General features: G+C 40.5%; 2 protein-coding genes across 2 annotated transcripts in view; one reads left to right on the forward strand and one right to left on the reverse strand.

Annotated features, from left to right (window-relative positions):
• The window catches only part of LOC134341640 (zinc finger protein 850-like), a gene marked incomplete at its 5' end in the record, with an annotated part of 170840 nt that overhangs the window by 132434 nt on the left and 10409 nt on the right, over positions 1–27997 (reverse strand). The gene's annotated exons all lie outside the window — the stretch shown is intronic.
• LOC134341643 (zinc finger protein 239-like) lies at positions 12170–26843 on the forward strand. The gene is made up of 2 exons (XM_063039537.1): positions 12170–12217; positions 19617–26843. Exon 2 carries the CDS (start codon positions 20023–20025, stop codon positions 20974–20976), a length of 954 nt encoding a protein of 317 aa, XP_062895607.1. The 5' UTR covers positions 12170–12217; positions 19617–20022; the 3' UTR covers positions 20977–26843.

A 27997-nucleotide genomic window follows, 5' to 3' on the forward strand; every position in this document is an offset into this window, starting at 1 on the left:
AGTGAACAATTTATCGAAGTACAGGATGGAAGATTGAGAGGAGTCGGCATCGTTCGGCAGTTTAACAAAGGATCGACCTTATTGAGTCTTCGGTGAAGGAGTAGAGACCTGCATCCAGGGCAACTCTTGTCAAAAGAGCAAAGAGTTCATGCAAAGGTTTGCTCTCTCTAAAAGAAATTAAAGTCAGTTGTTTTAAACTGTTTATTTACTGCATCGTGAATGCTGTGGACAGAACCAGCAGGAAAGCCGCGTCTATGAAGAAATCCTTCTCCAGAGAAGTCTCTCGCAATTCAACGTATAAATCTGTTGTACTTTCGAACATACCATTTTAAGAACTATATCTGACTTTATCGCTTTAAGAACTGTTTTCGCACTTAATGCTTTAAGAACCAGGACCGAGTGACGATTTGTTGAACAGCTGCATAGCGGTTAACTTCCAGTTAAAGTTTTCTTTTTTTTTTAACCGTTTATCCGTGTTTAATAAATGTTTGGTTGTTTTTATATAACCTGTCTCGATTGATTTTCATTTTTGCCGGTTACGTAACAAAATCTGTGGGGGCTCGCGGGAGATGTTCCGATTTTGAGTTAAAGTGCTGGTAATTGCCATTTTGATTTGGCAAAGGGAAATATGCGATTTTTTTTTTTTTTTTTTTTTTGGTTTGATTGGTGTGTGACTGGTATTCGACAACAATTGATATTGACGGGTTTATGGAAACATCTGACTCGGGGTCTTTAGAGAATACGAGAAAACCTGAGGTATTGGAGATTGCTAGGAAGTTTGTTATTAAAGGAATTAGCAAGAATTCCACGAAGTATTTCATACAAAGACAAATCGCTGAGCGTTATATTAATTTGAAATTGTTTGATGAGGAGGTGTTAGATAAGTTTCCAATGAGTAAGCTGGAAATGCAGTTACATCTTGAACAAATAAATTTAAAACAATTAGAAGCTGATTTGGAAAAGTGTCGGTCAGAAGCTGTAAATAAACAGAAGGAATTCGAGGCTAGGGAGGCTATTAAAATAAAGGAATTTGAAGAAAAAGAGACTAATAAAAAAAGGGAATTTAAAGAAAGCGCGGCTAATAAAAAAAGGGAATTTGAAGAAAAAGAAGCTGAAAAACAGAGGAAATTTGAGCTAGAGATGCAGAAATTAAAGTCCGGAGATCGATCTTCTGGTTCTACGAAACAGTTTATTGCTAGTCGTGAGGTTATTTTGGCTCCTCCATTTAATGAAGCTGAAGTGGACAAATATTTCTAGCATTTCGAAACTGTTGCTCTGAGTTTAAACTGGCCGAAAGGCCAATGGCCAGTCATGTTACAAAGTGTAATTAAAGGCAAGGCACAGGAAGTTTATACAGCTTTAGATGCTGAGCAAGCACTGGTTTATGATATTGTTAAGCAGCATATATTAAAGGCATATGATATGGTTCTGGAAGCGTATAGAGAAAGATTCAGAAGTTTAAAGAAATCGGTGGAAAAAACTTATTGGGAATTTGCCTATGAGAAATCAATGTGTTTTGAGAGATGGGTTTCCTCTAGAAATGTGAATGGGGAGCATTATCAATTAAAAAGTGTTGATTTTACTGGAAGAATTTAAAAGAAGCATTCCTGTTGAAGCGAGAACATATTTAAATGAAAGGGACACTGCTACATTGCAGGAGATTGCTAAATTAACTGATGAGTATTTTTGAATTCACAAGAATAAATTTTCTCCAGGTAAAATTCTTAAAAGGAAAAATAGCACATAGAGTCAAGGTAAACCAGAAATTAAACCTGAAGTTAGTGAGAAAAGTAAGGATGAAGGGAGACATGGGAGGGAAAAACATTCTGGTATTATTAGTAATTATTGTAGGACACCTGGACATGCAGTAGCTAATTGCTTCCGATTGAAAAGGAAGAGAAAGAAGTGGTCCCCGATGCTTGTGTGCAGCATATTGAAAAACCTGTAAAGCAACAGGGTTCAGAAAATACTAATGAAGATGTGTCAGAGTCTGACCAAGTTAAGAAGGGATATGAAACTTTTATAACAGAAGGATTTGTATCCTTGAACAAGGAATCCAATTCAGTACCAATAAGGATGCTTAGAATTACTGGAGCTTCTCAATCACTAATATTAGACAGTAGCTAAAGGTTAGTGGTGAGTCTGACACTAGTGAGGTGAATTATATAAGAGGAGTTGGGAGTGCCCTTATGCCAGTATATTTACATGGAATAAATTTAAGGTCAGGATTAGTTACAAGGGTTGTTAAAGTAGGAATAAAGTCCAGTTTATCTGTGAACGATGTTTCTCTTTTGTTAGGGAATGATTTAGCGGGTGGACAGGTTTTTCCTGAAATGGATTTGCCAATAAATTCAAACTTTGAGGAACCACAGAGGGATTCTAACACAGATTCTTCCTGTGTTGTAACAAGAGCTATGGCTAACAAGACTGATGTAAAGAATGAAGTTGTTACCCATGATCATTCAAATCAAGATTCGAATTTCGAGGATGTATCATAAACTTTCTTACCCACATTATTTGATCAGGATTTTGGTGGTAAGTCTGATCAGGATGATTAGTCTTTATCGCGAAAGGAAATGATAGCAGAGCAGGGTAGAGATCCTGAGATAGTTAAATTAAAAGAACAAGCTCTTCCAGATAGTGAAATTAAAAAAGTACCAGTAGGATATTATTTAGAAAAGGAGGTATTAATGAGAAAGTGGAGATCCCCTACAATTCCTGCTAGTGAGGAATGGGAAGTTATTCATTAGGTAGTAGTTCCTAAAATTTACCGAAATGATATTAAAGACAATGGCTCATAGTATTCCTTTGGGTGGTCATTTAGGTGTGAAGAAAACTATGAACAAAGTTTGTAAACATTTTTATTGGCCTAGTTTAAGACAATATGTGTGTCATTTTGTAGAACGTGTCATACGTGTCAAATTGTGGGTAAACCTAATCAGGTTACTCCAGTGGCCCAACTGCAACCAATTCCAGTATTCGGTGAGCCGTTCTCAAAAATCTTTGTAGACTGTGTAAGTCCTTTGCCAAAAACTAAAACTGGACATCAATATTTATTAACCATTATGTGCACAGCGTCTAGGTTTCCACAGGCAGAACCTCTTAGGGATATAACAGCCAACTCTGTGACAAAGGCTCTCATAAAATTATTTACTTATTTTGGGTTGCGTAAGGAAATACAATCGGATCAAGGTAGTAATTTTATGTCGGGATTGTTTCAGCAGGTAGTTTATAAACTGGGAGTAAAACAGGTTATTTCCTCAGCCTGTCTTCCAGAATCACAAGGAGCCTTGGAGAGATTTCATTCTACACTAAAAACTATGATTAGGACATATTGTGTGGAAAATGAAAAGGACTGGGATGAAGGTATACATTTACTACTCTTTGCAGTAAGGGAGGCAGTACAGGAATCATTAGGTTTTAATCCTTTTGAACGTGTTTGGACATAGAGTTCGAGGACCTTTGGCCTTGTTGAAGGAACAGTGGATTAATAAATAAGTACACACTAATTTGCTAGATTATGTTTCAAAATTTAAAGAAAGATTGTATAACGTTTGTAGCTTGGCCAAGGAAAATTTAAAATTGGCTCAAGAGAAGATGAAGACTTGGTATGATAAGGAAGCTAGGATGAGGTCATTTAAGTCTGAAGATAACGTGTTGTTTCTTTTTGCAGTGCAAACGAACCCATTACAAGCCAAATTTCATGGTCCTTATGAGATTAAATCTAAGGTAGATGATGTAGATTACGTGCTAAAAACCCCAGATCAGAGAAAGGCAACACAGCTGTGTCATATAAATATGATAAAACCAAATTATGAGAGAGAAGCTGCTACTATGACTGTTGTGATTAATAATGAGTCTGATCTTGATAAAAACTTAATGGAGGATTCATCTGAAACTCATTTTAATCCCAACATTATTCCAGCCAGGTTACCAAATTCAAAACTTCTAGAAAACATTGATGAAAAATTAGCTCATTTACAGCCGGAGCAGAGAGAACAGATGAAACAGTCATTTTTTTTTTAAGTACAGAGATTTATTTCCAGACGTCCCTAGAAGAACCACCGTAGCTACTCATGATGTAGATGTGGGAGATGCAAAACCTATAAAACAACATCCATATCGAATGAACAGGGGGAAATGTGAACTTGCTGAACAGGAAATTAAGTACATGTTAGAAAATAATATTATACGACATTTTAATTAGAATTGGAGTTCATCGTGTGTTATGGTGCCTAAGCCAGACAATAGTATTAGGTTTTGTATGGATTACAGAAAAGTGAATGCTGTGACAAAGATCGATGCATATCCAATGCCTAGAGTAGAAGATTGTGTGGATAAAGTTGAACAGGCCAAATTCCTTACAAAAATTGATTTGTTAAAAGGTTATTGGTGTGTTCTATTGACGGATAGAGGCAGAGAGATTTCAGCATTTGTAACCCCCTCTGGGTTATACGAATATTTTGTTCTTCCGTTTGGGATGAAGAATGCACCAAGTACTTTTCAGGGGATGATTAATAGCGTGATTCAGGGATTAAAAGATACCCATGCCTATATTGATGATCTGGTTACAGGGAATAATATGTGAAAGCACATATTGCGGCGGTGGAGAAATTATTTGAGAGACTTCCAGAAGTTAACTTAACTATTAACTTATCTAAAAGTGAATTTGGGCATGCCACAGTGACTTACCTTGGTTATGTTGTCGGGCAGGGAAAATTAGCACCTTTTCAAGCAAAAGTTCAGGCAATTTTGGAAGTGCCCACTCCCACTGGTAGAAAATCCCTCAGAAGATTCTTGCGTATGGTGGGATATTACAGAACGTTTTGTAAGGATCTTGCAAACATTGCTCTCCCATTAACTAATCTCTTGAAGAAAATGAGAAGTTTCTTTGGGCAGAGTTTTGTCAGGAGGTATTTGATAAATTGAAAGCTATAATATGTCGTCAACCTGTACTTAAATCTCCTGACTTTGAAAAAACATTTTCGTTAGCTGTAGATGCTAGTGATGAAGCTGCAGGAGCAGTGTTGCTTCAAAAAGATGATGGTGATGAAGTTGATCGTCCGGTAGCTTATCTTTTCTAAGAAATTTAATGCAAATCAAATGAATTGTTCAACAATAAAAAAAAGGAATTGTTATCTCTTGTTTTAGCTTTGCAACATTTTGAAGTGTATGTTTATTCTACGCATAAACCACTCACAGTTCATACCGATCACAATCCATTAGTGTTTTTAAGTAAGATGAAAAACAAAAATAGAAGATTATTAAATTGGAGTTTAATGTTACAGGAGTACAATATTTTGATCACTCATATTAAGGGTAAAGACAATGTGATCACTGATTGTCCGTCTAGATGTTAAATGTACAATGAAAATTTGTTTTTTTTCGGAGTGATATTCTATCATTTGTAACACTCCGACTGTACATTAGTTTGTAAAGGGCTGAAAGATAAGATTGAATATATTGTGTATTTTGTGTATTTTATACCTTTGTAGTTTTTGTATAAATTGTTAAAATCTTGTTCTTCAAGAGACCTTTTTTTTGGAGGGAGGTGTTACATGCTCAAGGAGATCTGTTTTTTTTTGAGAGAATGATGTAATGGTCTTTTGGAGGTCACCTGATGTGATTTTCCCGCCGATGTGAGGTCACGTGATGACTTGTGCGCGCCCCCCCCCGCCCTCCCCCGTGACTATATAAAGGTCGACTCAGGTGACGCAGTTAGTTTTTGAGTTTGTGGATTTCCAGGTAGAACGTGTTGTGTCTCCGTTTCTATTGCGTGTTTGTTTTTTTGTGACGCAGTTTCATTTTTAAAATGGAAGGTGCGTTCTCTTACAAGATGTTGTATTATTGCACTGGAAATATGTGGCTGGAAGTGCCAATTTACTCAATTCCGACAGTTTTGAAGGGAGAGTGAAGAATTCGTCGAAGTGAAGGAGCGAGAGAAGTCGGCATCGTTTGGCAGTTTAATAAAGAATCGACCCTATTGAGTCTTCGTTGAAGAGAACCTGCATTGAGATAACTCTTGCAATAGGGCAATGAGTTCATCCAAAATGGTGCTCTCTCTCTCTCTCTCTCTCTCTCTCTCTCTCTCTTTTTCTCTCTCTCTCTCTCTCTCTCTCTCTAAAGGAATTTAAGGTCAGTTGATTTAAACTGTTTATTTTCGGCATCGGGAATCCTGTGGACAGAACCAGCAGTAAAGGTGCGTCGGTGAAGAAATCGTTCACCAGAGAAGTCTCTCCCAATTGAATGTGTAAAACTGTTGGACTTCCGAAGTTATCATTTTCAGAAGATTATCCAAGAGAGATAATGGAACAAAGATCAAAATTTGCCCTGGTAATGAAACAAACATATGATAAGAATCTTTTCCTGTCTTTGAGGTACCCGACAAGAATTAAAATTTTCCCTGCTGATTCTCCTCCTCGTACTTTTTTTCATCCAAAAGATCCACTGGATTTTGTTCGGGCTTTACCTGCCGCTGGCACCGACGCCGCTGTTGAATGATCCATCTGAAAGGCTGTTTGGCTATTTGTATATTATTCGCATTTTGGAAAGAAGATTTATGAAGGTCACTTGTATATTTCATCGAGAGACTAATTAAAGAACACGGAGAGTTGTTCTTTATTGCATATTATTGGTTTTCCTTTGAAAAGATTTATGGTTTAAGTATCTCTGCTCAAATGATCTCTGGACATTTTATGACTGAGGGAAGAAGATAAGGCGATTTGTTCCTTTAATAATTGGCAGCTAATTGGTAGCTTTTTTCCTACTACTAGGGCTTTTTATATATTTTTTTTCTGTTTTATTATAACATTTTATAATTGAATTTAAAGCGTTTTAGGAAAATAATATTAAACTTAAACATGGCGCTATTTTTCCTCTCGAAGAGGTAACATTATTTTGGTTCTTGTTTATTAGTCGATGGAGTGTAAATACCTTTTCCCTGAGACTTTATTGTCTTTTTCACAAGGACACTCTACTTTTTTCTAACTGGGGGGAGGGAAAGAAAACACAGACAGAGCAGTCATTAGCTTTGAATTCCATTGTAGATCGCTTGTCTTTTCCGGGTGTGGGTGGGTGGGTTTAGAGTTAGGAGTTTTTTTTTCCCATTGGGTGGTTCCGGAGCATGCGTGTTTTTTTTTCATTTGGTTGTATTATTCATCAGCGCCACCTTTGATCATCCTGCTTTGGTATGTGCGTTGTGCATATAAAGTAGAATGAAATTACAGTATGCTGTTAAAACGGATTAATATAATAAGTTGGAATGTACGTGGTTGGAAACATCCTATTAAACGAAAGAAGTCTTTTAAAAGTATTAAACAATTCCAACTTGATATAATTTTTGCTCAAGAGACACATATCAGGGCGGGAGATCAAAATAGATTTTTAGATGGTGGAATGGTTTGCAATTCCACTCTACTTCTCAGAGTAAAACAAAGGGCGTATCTATTTTCATTAAACCTAATATATTTATTCAAGAGCATATTGAATCAGATTTTAATGGTAGATTTTTAAATGTTAAAGAAACAATCTGTAACAGAAAAGTTGTTTTGATTAATTTGTATGGTCCTAACTTGGACGATCCTCTTTTTTTTAAAAAAAAAGGTATTTGCCTTACTGCCTGACTTAAATGAATATATGCTCATAATGGGTGGGGATTGTAATTGTTGTTTAAACCCTATGATTGATAAGAGCTCAACCAATCAGCGACTTCCAAATCGATCCGCATCATTTATTAATTCCTTTTTGATTGATTTTGGGTCGATTGATTTGTGGAGGTATCTTCATCCCGATAATAGAGAATATTCTTTCTTCTCACACGTTTATAAAAAAAAATCGAGGATCGATTATATTATAATCGATCCCAGCTTCTTGCCTAGTGTTAAAACTTGCGAATATGACGTTATTGCTCTATCTGATCATTCGCCTCTGAGTTTGTCTTTTGAATTTGATGATGTCATTCTTGCCCGCCCGCCTTGGTGCATATCTCAGACATTATTGCAAAACTCTGACTTTGTCAGTTCCACTGAAACCCAAATAAAAGATTTTTTTTTTCTTTTTAATGATATAGGAGGTATGTCTAAAATACTTATATGGGATACACTTAAAGAATTTTACGTGGTCAGATTATTTCTTATTCAGCTAAACTTGAAAAAAAAACTAAAGCTGAATTAGATAGAATTTCAAAACAAATTAAATATTTAGATAATATTTATGCAATTTCCTCCAATACTGATTTTTTTTAAACAAAGGGTGGAACTTCAATCACAATATAACCTGTTATTAACTCATCCCATTGAAGGTTATTTGCTTAAGCTAAAGAGCCAATTTTACATGTCTGGAGATTAAAAAAAATAATAAACTGCTTGCATCTCAATTTAAACTGGCTGCAGCCAAAAGGCAAATCATGAAAATTCGTAGGAAAGATGGTACCTTAGCTCAGGAATATGAAGAAATTAATAAAATTTTTCTTAAGATTTTTATGCTGAGCTATATAAATCTCAATGTCCGTTAGATTCCTCTAAAATGAATGTTTTTTTTAACAAAATGTTGTTTTTCCTAAAATCTCGGCTGAGGATCAAAAGACTCTCGATGCTCAAATTACTGAAGCCGAAATTCATAAAGCTATTTTTTCAATGAAATCTGTTAAGTCCCCAGGACTTGATGGCTATCCTGCAGAATTTATAAAAAAAAAACTGGAACGTTGCTCTCCCCGTATATGTTGGAAATGTTTAAGGATTCTTTTGTGAAAGGTGACTTACCCGCTACTTTTTATGAGGCCTCTATTTCTTTAATTCTTAAAAAAGATAAAGATCCCACTGGCTGTGCTTCATATAGACCTATTTCATTACTGAATGTTGATGCTAAGATTTTGTCAAAGATAATGGCCAATCGGTTGGAGAATATTTTGAGTAAAATTATTTTTAAAGATCAAACAGGCTTTATAAAGGGTCGCTATTCTTTTTCAAATGTTCGGAGACTATTTAACATTATATATTCGTCCTCTTTTAAAACTCCACAACGTGTTATATCTTTGGATGCTGAAAAAGCGTTCGATCGAGTCGAATGGAAATATTTATTCAATGTTTTAGAGAAATTTGGTTTTGGTGTTAATTTTAATAATTGGATTAAAATTATATATAAAGCCTCTATTGCTACCATTGTCACTAACAATTGTAGATCTCCTTTTTTTTCAGCTTTCACGGGGGACAAGGCAAGGCTGTCCATTAAGTCCTTTTTTGTTTAATTTAATATTAGAACCCCTTGCTATTGCTCTTCGTGAGGCTAAAAATATCCATGGAATTTTTGTGAATGAGACCATGCATAAGATCTCTCTTTACGTTGATGCTTTATTGGTTTATATGTCTAATCCTAACGAATCTATTCCTGCCTTGCTAAAATTATTTAATGAATTTGGAGGTTTTTCAGGATATAAAATAAATTTTGGTAAAAGTGAATTGTTTCCTTTAAATGATTCCGTCTCTATATATGATAGTACTCCTTTTAAAATCACAGATTCTTTTAGATATTTAAGTATTATAATTACTAAAAATTATAAGGATCTTTATGAAGACAATTTTGTTCCTTTAGTAGACTCTATGAAGTATTTATTTAGTAGATGGAGTCCACTTACATCTTCACTTGTTTGTCGTATTCATATAGTTAAAATGATGATTTTACAAAAATATATATATTTCTTTCAGAATATTCCTGTTTTTTTTACTAGGAAGTTTTTTGATCGGATTGATTCTATTATTTCATCTTTTATTTGGAATAATAAAAGACCAAGAATTAGTAAATGTCACTTACAAAAATTGAAAAAGGATGGAGGTCTTGCTTTGCCTAATCTAAGAATGTATTATTGGACTGTTAATGTGCGATATATGTCTTTTTGGTTATATTGGGTTGATAAGAGTGATCGGCCAATTTGGGTAGATCTGGAACTGAAAGTTGTAAAACAGTTTTATTTAACCTCGTTATTGGGAGCTGCTTTACCTATGAAATTAGCTAAAGTTGTTAATTTAAACCTATATCCTGTGATTAAGTATTCTTTACAAATTTGGCTCCAGTTCTGCATTTTTTTTAATCTTAAATAATGTAAACTTTGTAGATTAATTTATCGTAATTACTTTTATAAGCCTTCTTTGAGTGATCCATTTTTTTTTACTTTGGGAAAATAAAGGTATTAATTCTTTTTTGGATTTATTTAAAGAAGATATATTGATGTCTTTTGAACAATTAATTGATAAATATTCTCTTTCATACTCACACTTTCTGCAATACCTTCAAGTGAGACATTTTTTACAAAAATATTTAAGTAATTTTCCTTACATATTGGAGGCTGACCTGTTAGATACTATTATGAGTATGATCCCGTCGATCAAGATTTCTATTGGAAGAATTTATAATTTATTACTACAATGGGATAAGCGTCCTTTATCTAAGATTAAACAGGATTGGGAAAAGGAACTTAATTTGACTTTTATGATGGAGGATTGGGTGCGGATTTTGAAGTTGGTTAACTCTTCTTCAATTTGTGCTAGCCATTCATTAATTCAATTTAAAACTGTACAGCGTTATCATTTGACAAAGCAGAGACTTTCTAAAATCTTTTCTAATGACGATAGTCATTGAGATAGACATGAAACTGAGATAGCTACACTGGCACATATATTTTGGTCTTGTTCTATATTGGAACAGTTCTGAAAGTTGGTTTTTTCAACAATTTCTAAAGCACTTAAAATCAATCTACAACCTAATAAATTAACTGTGCTTTTTGGAATAATTCCTCAAAATATTCATGGTATTTCTGTGCTGACCAACATGTTATTGCATTTGTTACATCGATAGCTAGGGGTCCATTTTGTTGAAGTGGAAGGATACATCAGCTCCCACTTTGTCACAATGGTTCTCTCAAGTGATGCTCTGTCTTAGTTTGGAGAAAATTAGAAGTCGAACCTTTGAACCTTTATTTGATTTTGAGAAAAGGTGGGGCTCGTTTGCTAGATATTATCATTTGAGCTAATTGATAGATTTTTTCCAGGATCTAATTGTAACTTTTTTAGTATATTTTCTTTTCTTGCTGGCGGTTTGATGTTTATTTTTAGAAGCTTTTTGTATGACGTATGACTCCGGGGTTGTACACCTAATGGGTTCTTTTTTTTCCTCACTTTTTCTGCTTAGAAGGCTTTTTTGTTATTACGATTTTTTTCAATCTTTAAGATAATGTCTTTTTTGAGACATTGTAGGTGTTACTTCAATGTGCTCGTGTTATTTCTTTTGTATAATATAACAATGAAAAGATTTGAAAATAAAGAATTTCTTGCAGGCATCTCTCCAGGTTGAATAAAATGATGAGTTCACTGTGGTTTTAACGTTCTTCAGGGCTCTGGTCTAAGGTGATTAAGCTCCTTCTTCCCTGCTCTTTTCAACGTTTTGTGTCATTTTCACTCATTCAAAAGACTGTGCCTCAGACAGCTGCAATGCGTCTCTAAAGTCTGACAGCAGACGAGCAAGTGAATCTTCAATGCTGTAGAGTCAAAAACCAAAGAGTTACCAGCCTGAGTCAGGGCTTTGGGGCTCCAGAAAGAGATGGGAACTAGAGTTTACAAGGAAGAGGAGGAAGAGGAATCAGACGAGCAGGATGTGGCTCAAATGAAAGATCAGAAACATTCTGTAACTGTTTGATTAAAAAAAAGGTGGTTAATTTCTGCAAAATACTGGAGGAGATCAACAGATCAGGCCGCAAATGTGGAGAGGAATAAATAGACAATGTTTGGCCCGAGTCCCTTCAGCATGCATAGACTGTGTACCCCTCTGCTTAGTTGCTGCCTGAACTGCAGAGTTTTTCCAGCATCTTGTGTGCATGTGTCTACATTTCCAGAAACTGCAGAATCTCTTGTGCTATATATCTGCAATTGTAACAAGGTTCATAGTCATAGTCATACTTTACTTTATGTGGAATGAGATGTCAGCACAAGTGATGCATGTGAGCTCGATTCCAACATTGATGAGAAGTTTGAATGGGTATCTGTCTCCTGAGTAAATACAGATGCGAAAATACTATGTAAAATCTACCCTATCTATTTCGCCGCCTCCTATAGTCATAGTCATGTTCGCAGAAGCACCGATCGAATGCGCAGGCGTCAGGGTTGCGGCTGTTCCCGAATATCGCGCATGCGCGCAGTACATAAACGGCTTCTCGCGAAATCAGCCTCAGGTAAGAGATATTCCCCGGCTGCGGGTGGGAATTTTCAACACCGAATTCGGGACAATTGCTGTGAGCTCCGGACACCGTGGCCCGCAATCCCGGGATCCCGGGACAGTCCTGCTCTCTTCCCTCTCTCTCAGCCCCACGATCCGTACACGGGCCCCGGGGAGCTTCCGGCTGCTGAGGGAATGGGAACCGATGGATCTCTCAGACAGAGCTGAGCTCCAGCTGTCCAAATGCAAGGATTGGGAACTCGGAGAAAGGGAACAAAATCTTTTTCATCAGCAGGTGAGAAAATCACCTTTGTTCTGCCTCCAATCAAAAACAAGAGAAAACCTGCAGATACTGAAAATCTAAGCAACACACACAAAATGCTGGAGGAACTCAGCATTTGTACTCTTTTCCATAAATACTGCCTGACCTGCTGAGTTCCTGCAGCATTTCGTGTGTGTTGCTTGTTCTACCTCCTCTTGTTCTGGACCTTTCTAACCGTGAGAACATGTTTTGACCCATTCTCTCTGGGTACATAATGATATCACACCTTTATCCTGAGCAACAAGTAGCTTTCACATCACTAAATGAAACAGACTACTGCCCTTCCCTTCATATTCATTGGCCGTCAGTCACCTGGGGAAGGGTTCAGGGGAAATATTTATGTACAATACAGAAACTGGTATTACCTGTGTGTATTGTGGGAATGCAAAAGTTGCTGGCGAATTTGCAAGTGGGTGGAACTGGAGTGATATTTGGAAATCTGACTTTTTAAAACATCATTTAGCAAGCAAATCAGATATGTATGGTGTGCAAAAGGTCTGGTGAGAAAATCCTTCATCACCCTCTACAGGCCTGCTACATAGGTTGTGTGAGAGTGCAGATGAATGATCAAACCCAGAGGAAATCTTATTAACAGTGATTTGCTGGCTGTTAAAATAAATACCCCTCTATTTAAAATTCAGTGTGCACATGTTGCTATCACTGGGTAAAAATTGCACAGCACAAGATTTTTCGGCACACCAGTCATTACAAATTTGAGGGGACATTGGTGGGAAGGTGGAGAGACCTCCAGTGTCCTTGACACCCTCACCTACAAGATGGGCATCCAGCTGCAGCTTGTAACCCTGCACGTTAGGGAGTTGGAACTCGAAATGGATGAATTGCAGATCATTTGGGAGTTGAAGGGGGTGATAGATATGACATGAAGAGAGGTGAGTTACACCCAGAGTGCAGGACACAGGAAACTGGGTGAGAGTCAGGAACGGGAATGAGGTTAAATAGCCATTGCAGAGTACTCTTGTTGCTGTCCCGCACAACAACAGGTGGACTACTTTAGAAACTGTCGGGGGGCACTACCTGGCAGAGGGAATTCAAAGGGCTGATAGTGGAAAATGGTAGTATAATGTGAAAAAAGTCTAAGGAGCTGGTGGTAGACCTGAGGAGAGCTAAGGTACCGGTGACTCCTGTTTCCATCCAGGGAGTCAGTGTGGACGTGGTGGAGGATTACAAATACCTGGGGGTACGAATTGACAATAAACTTGACTGGTCAAAGAACACTGAGACTGTCTGCAAGAAGGGTCAGAGCCGTCTCTATTTCCTGAGCAGACTGAGGTCATTTAACATCTGCCAGACAATGCTGAGGATGTTCTATGAGTCTGTGGTGGCCAGTGCGATCATGTTTGCTGTTGTGTGCTGGGGCAGCAGGCTGAGGATAGCAGACACCAACAGAATCAACAAACTCATTCGTAAGGCCAGTGATGTTGCGGGGATGGAACTGGACTCTCTCACGGTGGTGTCTGAAAAGTGGATGCTGTCCAAGTTGCATGCCCGCTTGATCAATGTCTTCCATCCACTACATAATGTACTGGTTGGGCACAGGAGTACATTCAGCCAGAGACTCATTCCACCGAGATGCAGCACAGAGCGTCATAGGAAGTCATTCCTGCCTGTGGCCATCAAACTTTACAACTCCTCCCTTGGAGGGTCAGACACCCTGAGCCAATAGGCTGGTCCTGGACTTGTTTCCTGACATAGTTTACATATTACTATTTAACTAGTTATGATTCTATTACTATTTAATTATTTATGGTGCAATTGTAACGAAAACCAATTTACCCCGGGATCAATAAAGTATGACTATGACTAATATCCTAGTGGTAAGGCTTGCTTTTGCTAGTGTTTGGGGGGGGCGGTGGTGGGTGGCTGGTTGAACTAAAGTTGCTCGGGGAATGGGAGCCAGAATGACAGAACAGAGAGTGGAGAGGGTGAGTTGAATTGAATTGACTTTATTATTTATATCTTTCATATACCTGAGGAGTAAAAATCTTTACGTTTTGTCTCCGTCTGAATGTGCAATGTACAATTTGTAGTAATTTATACTAAGTCGTTTGTAGATAGGACAGTCAATATAACATGGAAATGCAATTGTATCAGCATTAATTAATACCAGTTTCCCCTTCCAATCAAGTTTGGCCAGCTTCTCTGTCAAAGAATCATGGGGAAGTTCAGTACATAAACAGGCCATTTGTCCCATATAGACAATGCTGAAAACATTTAAGCTGTCTCATGCAATGACCTGCACTGGGACCATAGCCGTCCATAACGCAACCATCCAGGTACCTATCCAAACTTCTCTTAAATGGTGAAATCGACCTCACGTGCACCACTTGTGCTGGCACCTCATTCCATACTTTCACATACTCTCACATTCAATTCAGGGAAGAGGTTTTCCACATGTACCCATTAAATTTTCGTTAGATGGGCCACTTACCCCTGACCTCTGGTTGTCATCCCACCCAACATCAGTGGAAAAAGCTGCTTGCTTGTACCCTATTGATACCTTCCTAATTTTATATACTTCCAAAAAATCCTCAAAGCAATGTATAATTTCCTTATTTATGCCTAGAGCCTTTTTTAGGTGTATAAGATGATGAGGGGCATTGATCGTGGGGATAGCCAGAGGTTTTTCTCCCAGGGTTCAAATGGCTAACACGAGGGGGCATGGTTTTAAGGTGCTTGGAAATAGATACCGAGGCGATGTCATGGGTATGTTTTATTACAGAGAGTGGTGGGTGTGCGGAATGCACTGCCAGCAGTGGTTGTCGAGGCAGATACAATAGGGTCTTTTAACAATCTCTTAGATAGGTACATGGAGCTTAGGAAAATAGAGGGCTATGCGCTAGGGAAACTCTAGGCAGTTTCTAGAGTAGGTTACATGGTTGGCACAACATTGTGGGCTTAATGGCCTGGAATATGCTGTAGATTTCTATGTTTTATGTTGAACAGCGAAATCACTTTGGCTATCCTACAATCCTCTGATAACTCCCTCGTCACTAAGGATGATTTAATTATTTCTTCTCGGGCCCTGTCAATTTCTACACTTGTCTCCCATAGGGTCCAAGGTCCCTGTCATGCCCTGAGATTTATCCACCCTAATCTGCCTCAACATAGCAAGCATTTCCTCTTCTTTAATCTGTGCTGGGTCCACAATTTTAATGCTGCTCTTCCACACTCCCACAGACCCTTTGTCCATCTCCTAAGTAAACAGAGAAGAAAAAAACTTTTTAAGATCTCCCCCACCTGCTTTGCTTCCACACGTGGATTGCCATTCCGGTCTTCCAGAGGACCAACTTTGTGCCTTGTAATCCTTTTGCTTTCAATCTATCTGTAGAATCCCTGAGGGTTATCCTTCATCTTTTCTGCAAGGGCAATCTCATGCCTTCTTTTAGCCATCCTGATTTATTTCTTACTTGTTCTCTTGCATTTCTTATACTCCATAAGAATCTACCTGCCTATCCCTGTTATGCAACTCCATTTTGTGCTTCACCAGGGTCTCAATATCTCTTGAAAACCAAGGGATACAGTTTCTAACTTTACCTTTTATTCTGACAAGCACATACCCGCATTGTACTCTCAAAATTTCGCTTTGAAGGCCTCCCATTAACCAAGCACACCTTTGCCATAAAGCAGCCTGTCCCAGTCCACAATTGCCAGATCCTAGTGTCATAATTCCAGGTGTTGATCCATGCCGTGAACACATCGGCCTTTCCTACACTGCTCTCTGTATTGAAATATACAGGATTGAGCATATTCACTGCACCATGCTCACCTTTTCCATTCCTGACTTTGTCTGAGGACTGAACAACATCTGTTTCCACAACCCCTCCACTATCTGTTCTGTTATTCAGGCTCCCATTCCCCCTGCAACTTTAGTTTAACCGCCCCCCCCCCCACCCCCACATCCCACATCCCACCATGCAGCTCGATCACCCCTTTGGCTTTCATCTCCCAGATCAATAAAAAGGAGGTGCATACCAGCTACAGGCAGATAGGAACAAATAGAAATACAGGAAATTCAAGTGAACACTTCTGAAAGAAATAAAAGAAGGCATGAGGTTGCCCCAGCAGACAAGGTGAAGGAGAATCCTCAGGGACTCTGCAGATATGTTAAGAGCAAAAAGATTGCAAGGGACAAAATTAATCCTCTGGAAGATCAAAATGGTAACCCATATGAGGAGACAAAATAGATGGGGGAGTTTTTTTTGCAGCCGTATTTACTCAGATGGTCACAGGGTTTATGGAAGTGAGGCAAAGCAGCATCAACTTCATGGACCCTGTACAGATTACAGAGGTAGAGGTGTTTGCTGTCTCAAGGCAAATTACCATGGATAAATCCCCAGCGCCTGACAAGTTATTCCCTGGGACCTTGCGGAAGACAAGTGCAGAAATTTTTGGAGCCCAGGCACAGATATTTAGATCATCCTCAGTGACAGGTGAGGTACTGGAGGATTGGAGGACAGCCAATGTTGCTCCACTGTTCAAGAAAGGCTCTGAAAATAAACGAGGAAATTCTATGTTTGTGAGCTTGACGTCAGTAGTGTAAAAGTTATTGGAACATATGTGCAGGAACCAGATATATAAGTATTTGGATAGATGTCGACTGATTAAGGATAGACAGCATGGCTTTGTGCATGGTAGGTCATGTCTCACCAATCTAATAGAGTCTCTCGAGGAAGTTATCAGGAAAGTGGATGAAGGCAAGACAGTGGATGTTGTCTACATGGACTTTATCAAGGCACTTGACAGAGTCTCATATGGGAGGTTGGTCAAGAAGGTTCAGTCATTCAGCATCCAAGATGAGATAGTAAATTGAATGAGACACTGTCTTTGGGAGAAGCCAGACTGTGGTAGCAGATGGTTGCCTCTCTGACCGGAGGCCTGTGACTAGTGGTGTGCCTCAGGGATCAGTGCTGGATCTGTTGTTGTTTGTCATCTATATCAGTAATCTGGATGATAACATGGTCAGCTGGATCAGCAAAGTTGTGGCTGACACCGAGATTGGTGGTGCAGTGGACAGTGAGGAAGACTATCATGGCTTGCAGTGCGATCTGGACCAGCTGGGAAAATGGTTTGGGAAATGGAAAATGGAATTTAATGGAGACAAGTGTGAGGTGTTGCACTTTGGTAGGACCTACCAAGGGAGGACTTTCACAGTGACTTCGGGCATGGAGTAGTGTTGTAGAAGGAAGGGATCTGGGAATACACGTCCTTAATTCACTGAAAGAGGTGTCACAGTTAGATACGGACGGAAAGAAAGATTTCAGCCCATTGGCCTTCATGAACCAAAGTAGTGACAACGATAGATCTCTATACTTTATACTTTATCCTTCATTGTTGCCAAAGAATTGGAACTGGAACGAAAATCATCACAGCGATATTTGATTCTGCGCTTCACACTCCCTGGATTACAAATATTAAATATTAAAAATAGTTAAAATTAGTAAATATTAACAATTTAAATTATAAATCATAAATGGAAAATAGAAAAATGGGAAGTAAGGTAGTACAAAAAAAACGAGAGGCAGGTCCGGATATTTGGAGGGTACGGTCCAGATCCGGGTCAGGATCCGTTCAGCAGTCTTCTCACAGTTGGAAAAGAGCTGTTCCCAAATCTGGCCGTACAAGTCTTCAAGCTCCTGAACCTTCTCCCGGAGGGAAGAGGGACAAAAAGTGTGTTGGCTGGGTGGGTCGTGTCCTTGATTATCCTGGCAGCACTGCTCCGACAGTGTGCGGTGTAAAGTGAGTCCACGGACGGAAGATTGGTTTGTGTGATGTGCTGCGCCGTGTTCACGATCTTCTGCAGCTTCTTTTGGTCTTATGGATGTTGACTTGTAGAAGATATTGGTGAGGCCTAATGTGGAGTCTTGTTTGCAGTTGTGGTCACCTACCTACAGGGAAGATGTAAAAGAGGTTGAAAGAGTTCTGAGAAAATTCACAAGGATGTTGCCAGGTCTGGAGGACTTGGGTTATTAGGGAAGATTGAACAGGTCAGGACTTTATTGCTTGGAATGTGGAAGATTGAGCAGAGATTTGATTGTGATAGAGGTGCATAGATAGGGTAAATGCAAGCTGGCTTTCTCCACTGGGATTGGGTGGGACTACAACCAGAAGCCATGGGTCAAGGGTGAAAGGTGAAACGGTAGGGGGATCATGAGGGGAAACTTCTTCACACAGATGGTCATCCAGGTGTGGAATGAGCAGCCAGCACAACTGGTTCATGCAAGCTCAAGTCCAACATTTAAGAGGTTTGTATAGGTACCTGGATGGTAGGGGTATGGCAGTGGAAAGTTTAAGTAGCTCGGCACCAACTAGATGGCCCAAAGGGTCTGTTTCTGTGTTGTAATTTTCTGTGATTGTGACAAGAACCTGAAATAATACAGAAACTCACTTTAAGTCCTTTTACTAGCTGTGTGGACCAACCATTCATCTCAGCAGGAATTGTTTATATGGTGTTAAAACTGTGGCACTTTAAGTTAATAATGCATAAAAGAAAATCCCAGCTGCACATTAACAAAGGCTATTTGTGTGAGTGTGTTTCAGTTACTGTGGGGCCAGGAACCCATGCAGCTCAGTGGGAACAGGGAAGAATACCAATGGAGAGAGTCAAACTGAGCCAGGTCACAGATTGGGGAGGGTAGAAACATAGAAAAAAAACTACCCCACAACACAGGCTCTTTGTCCCACAAAGCTGTGCCGAATATGTCCATACCTGAGAAATTAACTCTAATTTTCTGAGCTCCATATACCTGTCCAGGGGTCTCTTAAAAGGCCCTATTGTATCCACCTCTGCCATCGTTGCCGGCAGCCCATTCCACACACCCAGCACTCTCTGCGTAAAAAAACTTACCCCTCACATCTCCTCTGAAACCATTCTCATAGAGACAGAAAGAACATAAGAGAATTTGATGATCATTCCAGATACCGGCACTGTGCCCAGTTAGAAGATGATTTCTCTCCAACTTGTGTTGAACCTCACTGTAACAGTGTGATGTCAGATCACACCTTGACAGCTCAAGTGATCTCATCTGAACTGTTGTCCTACACCCATTGATGGATTTTGTAAATCTTTTTACAGGTTAAAAGTGACAAGGAATTTGTCTACAGGAATCTCGAACATAACACGCCTGATTTGCTGTCTTGGTCCAGATATTTAACAAGTGGAGCAAGGGATTCACTCAATCATCCTTCCTGCTCAGACTGTGGGGAGAGATTCACTCGTTCATCTGACCGACTGTCATCCCCGTCACTTCACAGGGGGGAACCCGTTCATCTGCTCAGACAGTGGGAATGGATTCAGTTGGTCATTTCAACTGAAGGTACATCAGAAAGTTCACACTGGGACAAGGCCATTCACCTGTTCTGCGTGTGAGAAGGGATTCAGTCGGTCTTCCCACCTGTGGACACACCAGTCAGTTCACACTGGGCAGAGGCTGGTCATCTGCTGAATTTGTGGGGAAGGATTCACTCGGTCATCTGACCTAATGGCTCACCAGCGAGTTCACACTGGAGAGCAGCTGTTCACCTGCTCAGACTGTGGAAAGGGATTCACTCGGTCATCCGCCCTACTGAGACACCAGTCAGTTCACACCGGGGAGCGGCCATTCACCTGCTCAGACTGTGGGAAGGGATTCACTTGCTCATCTAAACTGAAGGTACATCAGCGAGTTCACACTGGGGAGAGGCCATTCACCTGCTCAGACTGTGGGAAGGGATTCAGTTTGTCATCTCAACTGAAGATACATCAGCGATTTCACACTGGGGAGCGACCGTTCACCTGCTCGGACTGTGGGAAGGGATTCACTTCGTCATCTGAACTGAAGGGACATCAGCGATTTCACACCGGTGAGAAGCCGTTCACCTGCTCAGACTGTGGGAAGGGATTCACTCGGTCATCCGACCTACTGGTACACACGTCAGTTCATACTGGGGAGAGGCCGTTCAAATGCTCAGACTGTGGGAAGGGATTCACTCAGTCATCTAAACTGAAGGTACATCAGAGAGTTCACACTGGGGAGAGGCCATTCACCTGCTCAGTGTGTGGGAAGGGATTTGCTCGGTCATGTCAACTGAAGGCACATCAGAGAGTTCACACCGGGGAGTGGCCGTTCACCTGCTCAGACTGTGGGAAGGGATTCACTTACTCATCTCATCTGAAGGAACACCAGCGAGTTCACACTGGGGAGAGGCCGTTCACCTGCTCAGACTGTGGGAAGGGATTCAGTCGGTTATCCCACCTACTTGTACACAAGTCAGTTCACACTGGGGAGAGGCCGTTCACCTGCTCAGTGTGTGGGAAGGGATTCACTCAGTCATCTCAACTGAAGGGACACCAGTCAGTTCACACTGGGGAGAGGCCGTTTACCTGCTCAGACTGTGGGAAAGGATTCACTCGGTCATTTCACCTACTGAGACACCAGCGACTTCACACCGGGTAGAGGCCGTTCACCTGCTCAGACTTTGGGAAGAGATTCTCTCAGCCAAATCAACCAAACGTGCATCACTGAGTTCACACTGGGGAGAGGCCGTTCACCTGCTCTGAATGTGGGAAAGGATTCACTCAGTCATCTAACCTTATGTAACTCTCGCTTCAGCTAGCAGCTTAATATAGGGGGTGATAGCCCCCCAACCCGGCCAAACTTAAGAAATCTCGTTTGGGTGGATGCTGCGTGATGTCTCCTCTGTTACAAATCAGTACCACGAAATAACAAATGGTAAACAATATCTGATTAAATGATTGAGCTTTATAATTCTTACTTTGACTGAAGCTGAGGAACTGGTGTAGGGGGCAGGGTTTCAGATTTCAGGATCATTGGGATCTCTTCTGGGCAGGTGGGACCTGTACAAGAGAGACGGGTTACACCTGAACTACAAGGGGACCGGTATCCTTGTGGGGAGGTTTGTTAGTGCTGTTGGGGAGGGTTTAAACTCGGTTTGCAGGGGGATGGGAACCAGAGTGCCAGAGCAGATAGTGGAGCAGGGGTGAAAATAAATGATGTTAAAAGCTCGTGCAAAGGCACAATTAGAATGGTTGTGAATGGTGGAAACAATCTTCTGAGGTGTGTCTATTTCAATACAAGGAGTATTGTGTGGAAGGCAGACGAGCTGAGGGCATGGATTGACACATGGAATGACGACATTATAGCCATTAGTGAAACTTGGCTGCAGGAGGGATAGGACTGGCAGCTTAATGTTCTAGGGTTCTGATGTTTCAGACGTGATAGAGGCAGAGGAATGAAAGGTGGTGGGGGGTGGGGGTGGTATTGCTAGTCAGGGAAAATGTTACAGCAGTGCTCAGGCAGGACAGATTAGAGGGCTTGTCTACTGAGTCCATATGGGTGGAACTGAGAAACAGGAAAGGTATGGCCACATTAGTGGGATTGTATTACAGACCACCCAATAGTCAACGAGAATTGGAGGAGCATATCTGCAGAGAGATAGACAACTGCAGGAAGCAAAAATTAGTGATAGTAGGGGATTTTAATTTTCCACATACTGATTGGGTCTCCCATACTGTTAAAGGTCTAGACAGGTTAGAGCTTGTAAAATGTGTTCTGGAAAGTTTTCTAAATCAATATATGGAGGTACCAACTACAGAGGATGCAATATTAGATCTCCTGTTCGGAAATGAGTTAGGACTGGCGACGGAAGTGTGTGTAGGGGAGCACTTTGGTTCCAGTGATCATAACACCATTAGTTTCAACTTGATCATGGATAAAGATAGATCTGGTACTCAGTTTGAGGTTCTAAACTGGAAAAAGGCGAAATTTGAAGAAATGAGAAAGGATCCAAAAAGCATGGATTGGGACAGTTTGTTCTCTGGCAAGGGTGTGATTGGTAAGTGGGAAGCCTTCAAAGGAGAAAGTTTTGAGAGTGCAGAGTTTGTATGATCCTGTCAGGATTAAAGGCAAAGTGAATAAGAATAAGGAACCTTGGTTCTCAAGGGATATTGGAACTCTGATAAAGAAGAAGAGATAGTTGTATGACATGTATAGGAAACAGGGAGCAAATAAGGTGCTAGAGGAGTATAAAAAGTGCAAAAAAAACTTAAGAAAGAAATCAGGAGGGCTAAAAGAAGACATGAGGTTGCCTTGGCAGTCAAGGTGAAGGATAATCCAAAGAGCTTTTACAAGTATATTAAGAGTGAAAGGATTGTAAGGGATAAAATTGGTCCTCTTGAAGATCAGAGTGGTCGGCTATGTGTGGAACCAAAAGAAATGGGGGAGATCTTAAATGGGTTCTTTGCATCTGTATTTACTAAGGAAACTGGCATGAAGTCTATGGAATTAAGGGAAACAAGTAGTGAGATCATGGAAACTGGACAGATTGAAAAGGAGGAGGTGCTTGCTATCTTGAGGCAAATTAGAGTGGATAAATCCCCAGAACCTGACAGGGTATTCCCTTGGATCTTGAAAGAGACTAGTGTTGAAATTGCAGGGGCCCTGGTAGAAATATTTAAAATGTCGCTGTCTACGGGTGAGTGTCAGAGGATTGGAGAGTGGCTCATGTTGTTCCGTTGTTTAAAAAGTTCTAAAAGTAATCTGGAAAATTATAGGCCGGTAAGTTTGACGTTGGTAGTAGGTAAGTTATTGGAAGGAGTACTAAGAGATAGGATCTACAAGTATTTGGATAGACAGGGACTTATTAGGGAGAGTCAACATGGCTTTGTGTGTGGTAGGTCATGTTTAACCAATCTGTTAGAGTTTTTCGAGGAGGTTACCAGAAAGTGGATGAAGGGAAGGCAGTGGATATTGTGTACATGGACTTCAGTAAGGCCTTTGACAAGGTCCCGCATGGGAGGTTAGTTAGGAAAATTCAGTCGCTAGGTATACATGGAGAGGTGGTAAATTGGATTAGACATTGGCTCAATGGAAGAAGCCAGAGTGTGGTAGTAGAGGATTGCTTCTCTGAGTGGAGGCCTGTGACTAGTGGTGTGCCACAGGGATCAGTGCTGGGTCCATTGTTATTTCTCATCTATATCAATGATCTGGATGATAATGTGGTAAATTGGTCCGGGTGCAGGTCAGTGGGACTAGGCAGAAAAATGGTTCGGCAGAGCCAAGACGGGCCAAAAGGCCTGATTCTGTGTGGTAGTGTTCTATGGTTCTATATGGTTAGTGAAGTAAACAAAAAAAAGAAAAAGGGCCCACTCTCTCCATTCGCATCTTCTCATCTCTCCCCAACAAAAGACCACGAAAATCCCTCTTCCAGACTCACAAGAAAGAACATTTCTGTCATTGGATAGCCCAGTACTCCAAAACCCTGTTATCTCCAGTCGTAACCTAAATATTGCTGCTACAGAGAAACCTTTACCTCAGCAGTGAAACATTGCCGAGAGGCCATTACATTAGCAGTGAAACCTTACAGTATGTTACACTTGTGACACACTACCGGGTTCACACTGGGGAGAAAGTTTCAATAAGCTGCATGCTGGATATTTGTCCATCACTGTTGCTGAATGCAATTTTGAGAGTGACTGTCGGTGCTGAACTCTGCAATTATTGCTGCTGCTCACCACACCCAGTTCTGCACCCTAGTCACTGGGCATGGGAGGAGTTTCTTCTGCTGCATATTCACCTTTAATGGGACCGGAGTTTAATATTCTGGATCTGAGACAAATAAATCTGTTTATTTTAAACCCTGTCTCCGGTACTTAGTGAATTTATAACACACCTAGTGTACAGTAGAGAGTCAACTCAGGCCGGCTGGACCCTGCCAGTGATTCAGTTCCGCAACGGTCCTTTGAAATCCTCCCCTGTTGTTCATCTCTCGCTCTCCCTGTGCTTATGGGTTCCAAACAGTCACCACTCTGTGGGTGAAGAGGTTTCCCTTGAATTTTCTGCAGACTGAAGAAGTCGAGCTGACTGCAGTTCTGTCTGAGATGTTCTTTGCCTCTCAAGTCTCTGGGCTGAGGAAGAATGACATTGGTCATTAACCTCCGTAATGACGACTCATTTCCACATTATGGGTCACTTTTCCTGCTTCTAAAGGGTTGTTAGAAAACACCACAGTCCTCTAAAGACTGAAATCAGAATGGGAAACCATCCGTTGGATGTTCAATGAAGCGGGTCAGAAACCAGAGGCTGGTCTGAACAGGGCAGAGTTTTGGGTTCTGGATGATAGTCGGGGTAAGAACGTAAGATGAGGAGAAGGGAATCAGCAGCGGGGCGCGGCAACGAATGACAGAGTAACAACATTTGGAAGCTGATTGACAGAGAAAATCTTTCAGTTGTCTGACTGATGACAGAAACAATACCTGTGGTGAGGTGCTCCACTGGTCGAGGAACATGTGTGTGTGGGGAATGGTTTTATCTATTGAGAGAGTTGTTTCTGCTTGTTTATCCTGTAATATTATATCCAGATGGTTATTATGGATTGTCCTATCTGAAATAATGTATTGATTATCATATAATTTGTAATATTTTGACTCTGAACTGGATCAGGCTTGAAATCTGATGCCTTTATGAAGTGATGGAGGGCCTTCATGAGTTTGTATTTTAAAGCAAGATTTTTGTGAATATTATTTGCCATTTGATTGTACCTTTGCAAGTAATCAGATTGAGTTAAACTGCTGCAGGATCCTGGAATGTGTTGGATTGTGTCTGGTTTCTCTTGGCATTTTCTGCACTTACTGCCTTGTTTTTATATGATTATGAAGACACGTAGTCCTCTTTTATTGTCATTTAGTATAATGCATGCCTTAAGAAATGATACATTATGTCCTCCAGTGTGATATCACAAAACACAGGACAAACCAAGACTGAAAAAACTGACAAAACCACATAATTATAACATATAGTTACAAACAGTGTAACAATACCATAACTTGATGAAGAAATCCGTGAGCACAGTAAAGTTCAGAGTTTCTCAAATGTCCCACATCTCACGCAGACGGGAGAAGGAAGAAAAACTCTCCCTGCCAGGCCGACCGCAATCTGACTCTGAGTCATCCGAAAACTTCGAGCTCTGATCAGCTCTCTGACACCAAGTACTGAGCGCCATCTCTGTCTGAATGATACGACCTCCTTCTCGGTCGCCAAAAGCAGGCAAGGCCGGGGATTTTGAGGCCTACCCTCCGAAAGATTCCCGACCACACAGTAATGACAGCAGCAAACGGGCATTTCATAAATTTCTCCAGATGTTCCTCTGTGCTTTCACGTCCATTCTCCATCAAATCAGAGTTGTCCACGGCCCCTATTTAACAAATACAAAATCATTTTTCACCTGAGGGCTGTGCACACGCCGGAGCATCGCCATCTTCTCCTCCCACCGTGTTTGTGTGTATTTCATGTACTTTCAATTTTTTTTTTCCTTTTGTTAACCAGCTTGTCCTATATTTCTGCAAAGATCCCCTCTGTTTCTGGGAAGAGGTCTCCAACTCTCAGTCAGGTACTCGATGCTTCCTTGTCACCATCTGGTCTGCTCAGATCGTTGGGATGTCCCCATGGAGGGTCATACTCATTCCACTGGTTAATGTTTTCTTCCATAGATTCATTTTTCTGAGTTGGCATCTCATTGAAGTTTTCTGGTCTGTATTTCTTATCACGATTGCATACACACACATGGAGTTCTGAATCCTGTTCAATTTTGTTGAAAATATATACTTAGAAGTTTTATCTGACCTTTGTGTGATATTTTTTTCATGTGTGTTACTTCTCTAGCTCCTGTCCAAGGTAGTGTTAATATAAGTGTGTTTGAGCGTAAATATCATTTCAGTTCTTATTTATCTTTAAATTTTACTGATTGAAATGGGACCAAGATATTTTTATTTAAAAAAAATCAATGTCGGTATTGATAAAAGTGTTTATTGTCTTTGTTGTATTTGTTAACTATTGAACTGTTTGGCAGGTTTTTTTGAGCCTTGAACTAAATTTTGTCAAAGGTTCTCCCTATTTCACACTACTTTCTATTTTCTTTGCTTGTGGATATTCCAGATACGTGGGTATCAAGAGTCCCGATGAAGGGTCTTGGCCCGAAATGTTGATTCCCATCCATAGATTCTGCTTGACATGCTGAGCTCCTCCAGCACTTTGAGTGTAGTTCTCTGGATTTCTAGCATCTGCAGGTCCTCTTGTTTCCCAGATACTTGTATGTTTCTTGAAAGAACAAGCTGGTAGTGGGGTTGTGTGGCTCTATTGGTAAAATATTAAATAAAATCATTAGAAAGAGCTGGCATAGGGTTGGAAGGTGTAGAATCTGTAGCTAGAATTAAGGAACAGCAAATGTAAAAAAAAATCCCGGTTGGGAATTGTATAGAGACCTCCAATCTGTAGTAAGTAAGTGGTCCACAAATTACGATGGGAGATAGAAAATGCGTGCCAAAAGGGCAATGTTACAATAGTCATGGGGGATTGTCATGCAGGTGATTAGGAAAATTAGGATGTTGTTGGTCTCAAGAGGAGGAATTCCTAGAATGCCTACAAGATGCTTTTTTAGAGCAGCTTGTGGTTGAGACCACTAAATAATTAAATGTCAATAAATAACGAGAGCAACGGTTGTAACTCTGGGGAACCCCTACTGGGCCGGGCCTTGAGTCCAATAAACAGCCTCCCACCATCACTCTCTGCTTCCTACCATCAAGACAACTGTGCATCCAGTTAGCCAGCTCTCCCTGGATCCCATGTGATCTAACTTTCCACAGCAACTTACCATGCTGAACCTTGTCAAAGGCCTCACTGATGCCCATATTGGCCCCGATCCTGGGACAGAGGTGTCACTGATCAGAGGGCATAGATCTAAACAGAGGACGAAGAGGTTTAGAAGGATCTGAGGAAGAGATTTTTCACTCAGAGGGTAGCTGAAATCTGGAACACACTGTCCGAGGTGGTGGTGGAGGCAGGTTCCCTCACAACATTTACGAAGTGCGTGAGCATTGAAACTGCCGAGATACAGTTGGCTATGAACCGAGTGCTGATAAGTGGGACCAGTGTAGACAGTGAGTGGATGGTCAGAACAGGTACGGCTGGCCAAAGGCCTGTTTCCGTGCTGTGTGATCCACCACTCCGGACATGACACATTAACGATGGTGGCACCACAAGGCATGGATTTCAAAACTCCACACCCCTCTCCAACCTGAAATAACCCAGACTGATCACCTTTGTCACCACTGTGAATATGTTTCTGTCAAGGTAATATACAAATTGGTCACTTCTGCTAAACAACTGGCAATTGATGAAGTTCCTGTGTCGTCTTCCATTAATGTTGCTTCCTTACTGCAAAAGTAACCCTCTCACTGTGTCAGAATCAGTGATAAAATCAGGCCCCAAACACTGTGCTTTCATCGCTGCACATTGTAACTTGAACCATCTCACTGAGGGTCTGATGGAGACACAACCCCTGCCCTCTGCACATGTGATCACATCTCCCCTGCTTCTGACATTTCAAATACCCTCAGAATGGTTTTCTGATTCAGTCTGAAGGTTATGGTACATTCAGCCCATCGTCAGACCTGACAAACCA

Source organism: Mobula hypostoma, unplaced genomic scaffold (genome assembly GCF_963921235.1).
Source record: "Mobula hypostoma unplaced genomic scaffold, sMobHyp1.1 scaffold_36, whole genome shotgun sequence".
Lineage (NCBI taxonomy): Eukaryota > Metazoa > Chordata > Chondrichthyes > Myliobatiformes > Myliobatidae > Mobula > Mobula hypostoma.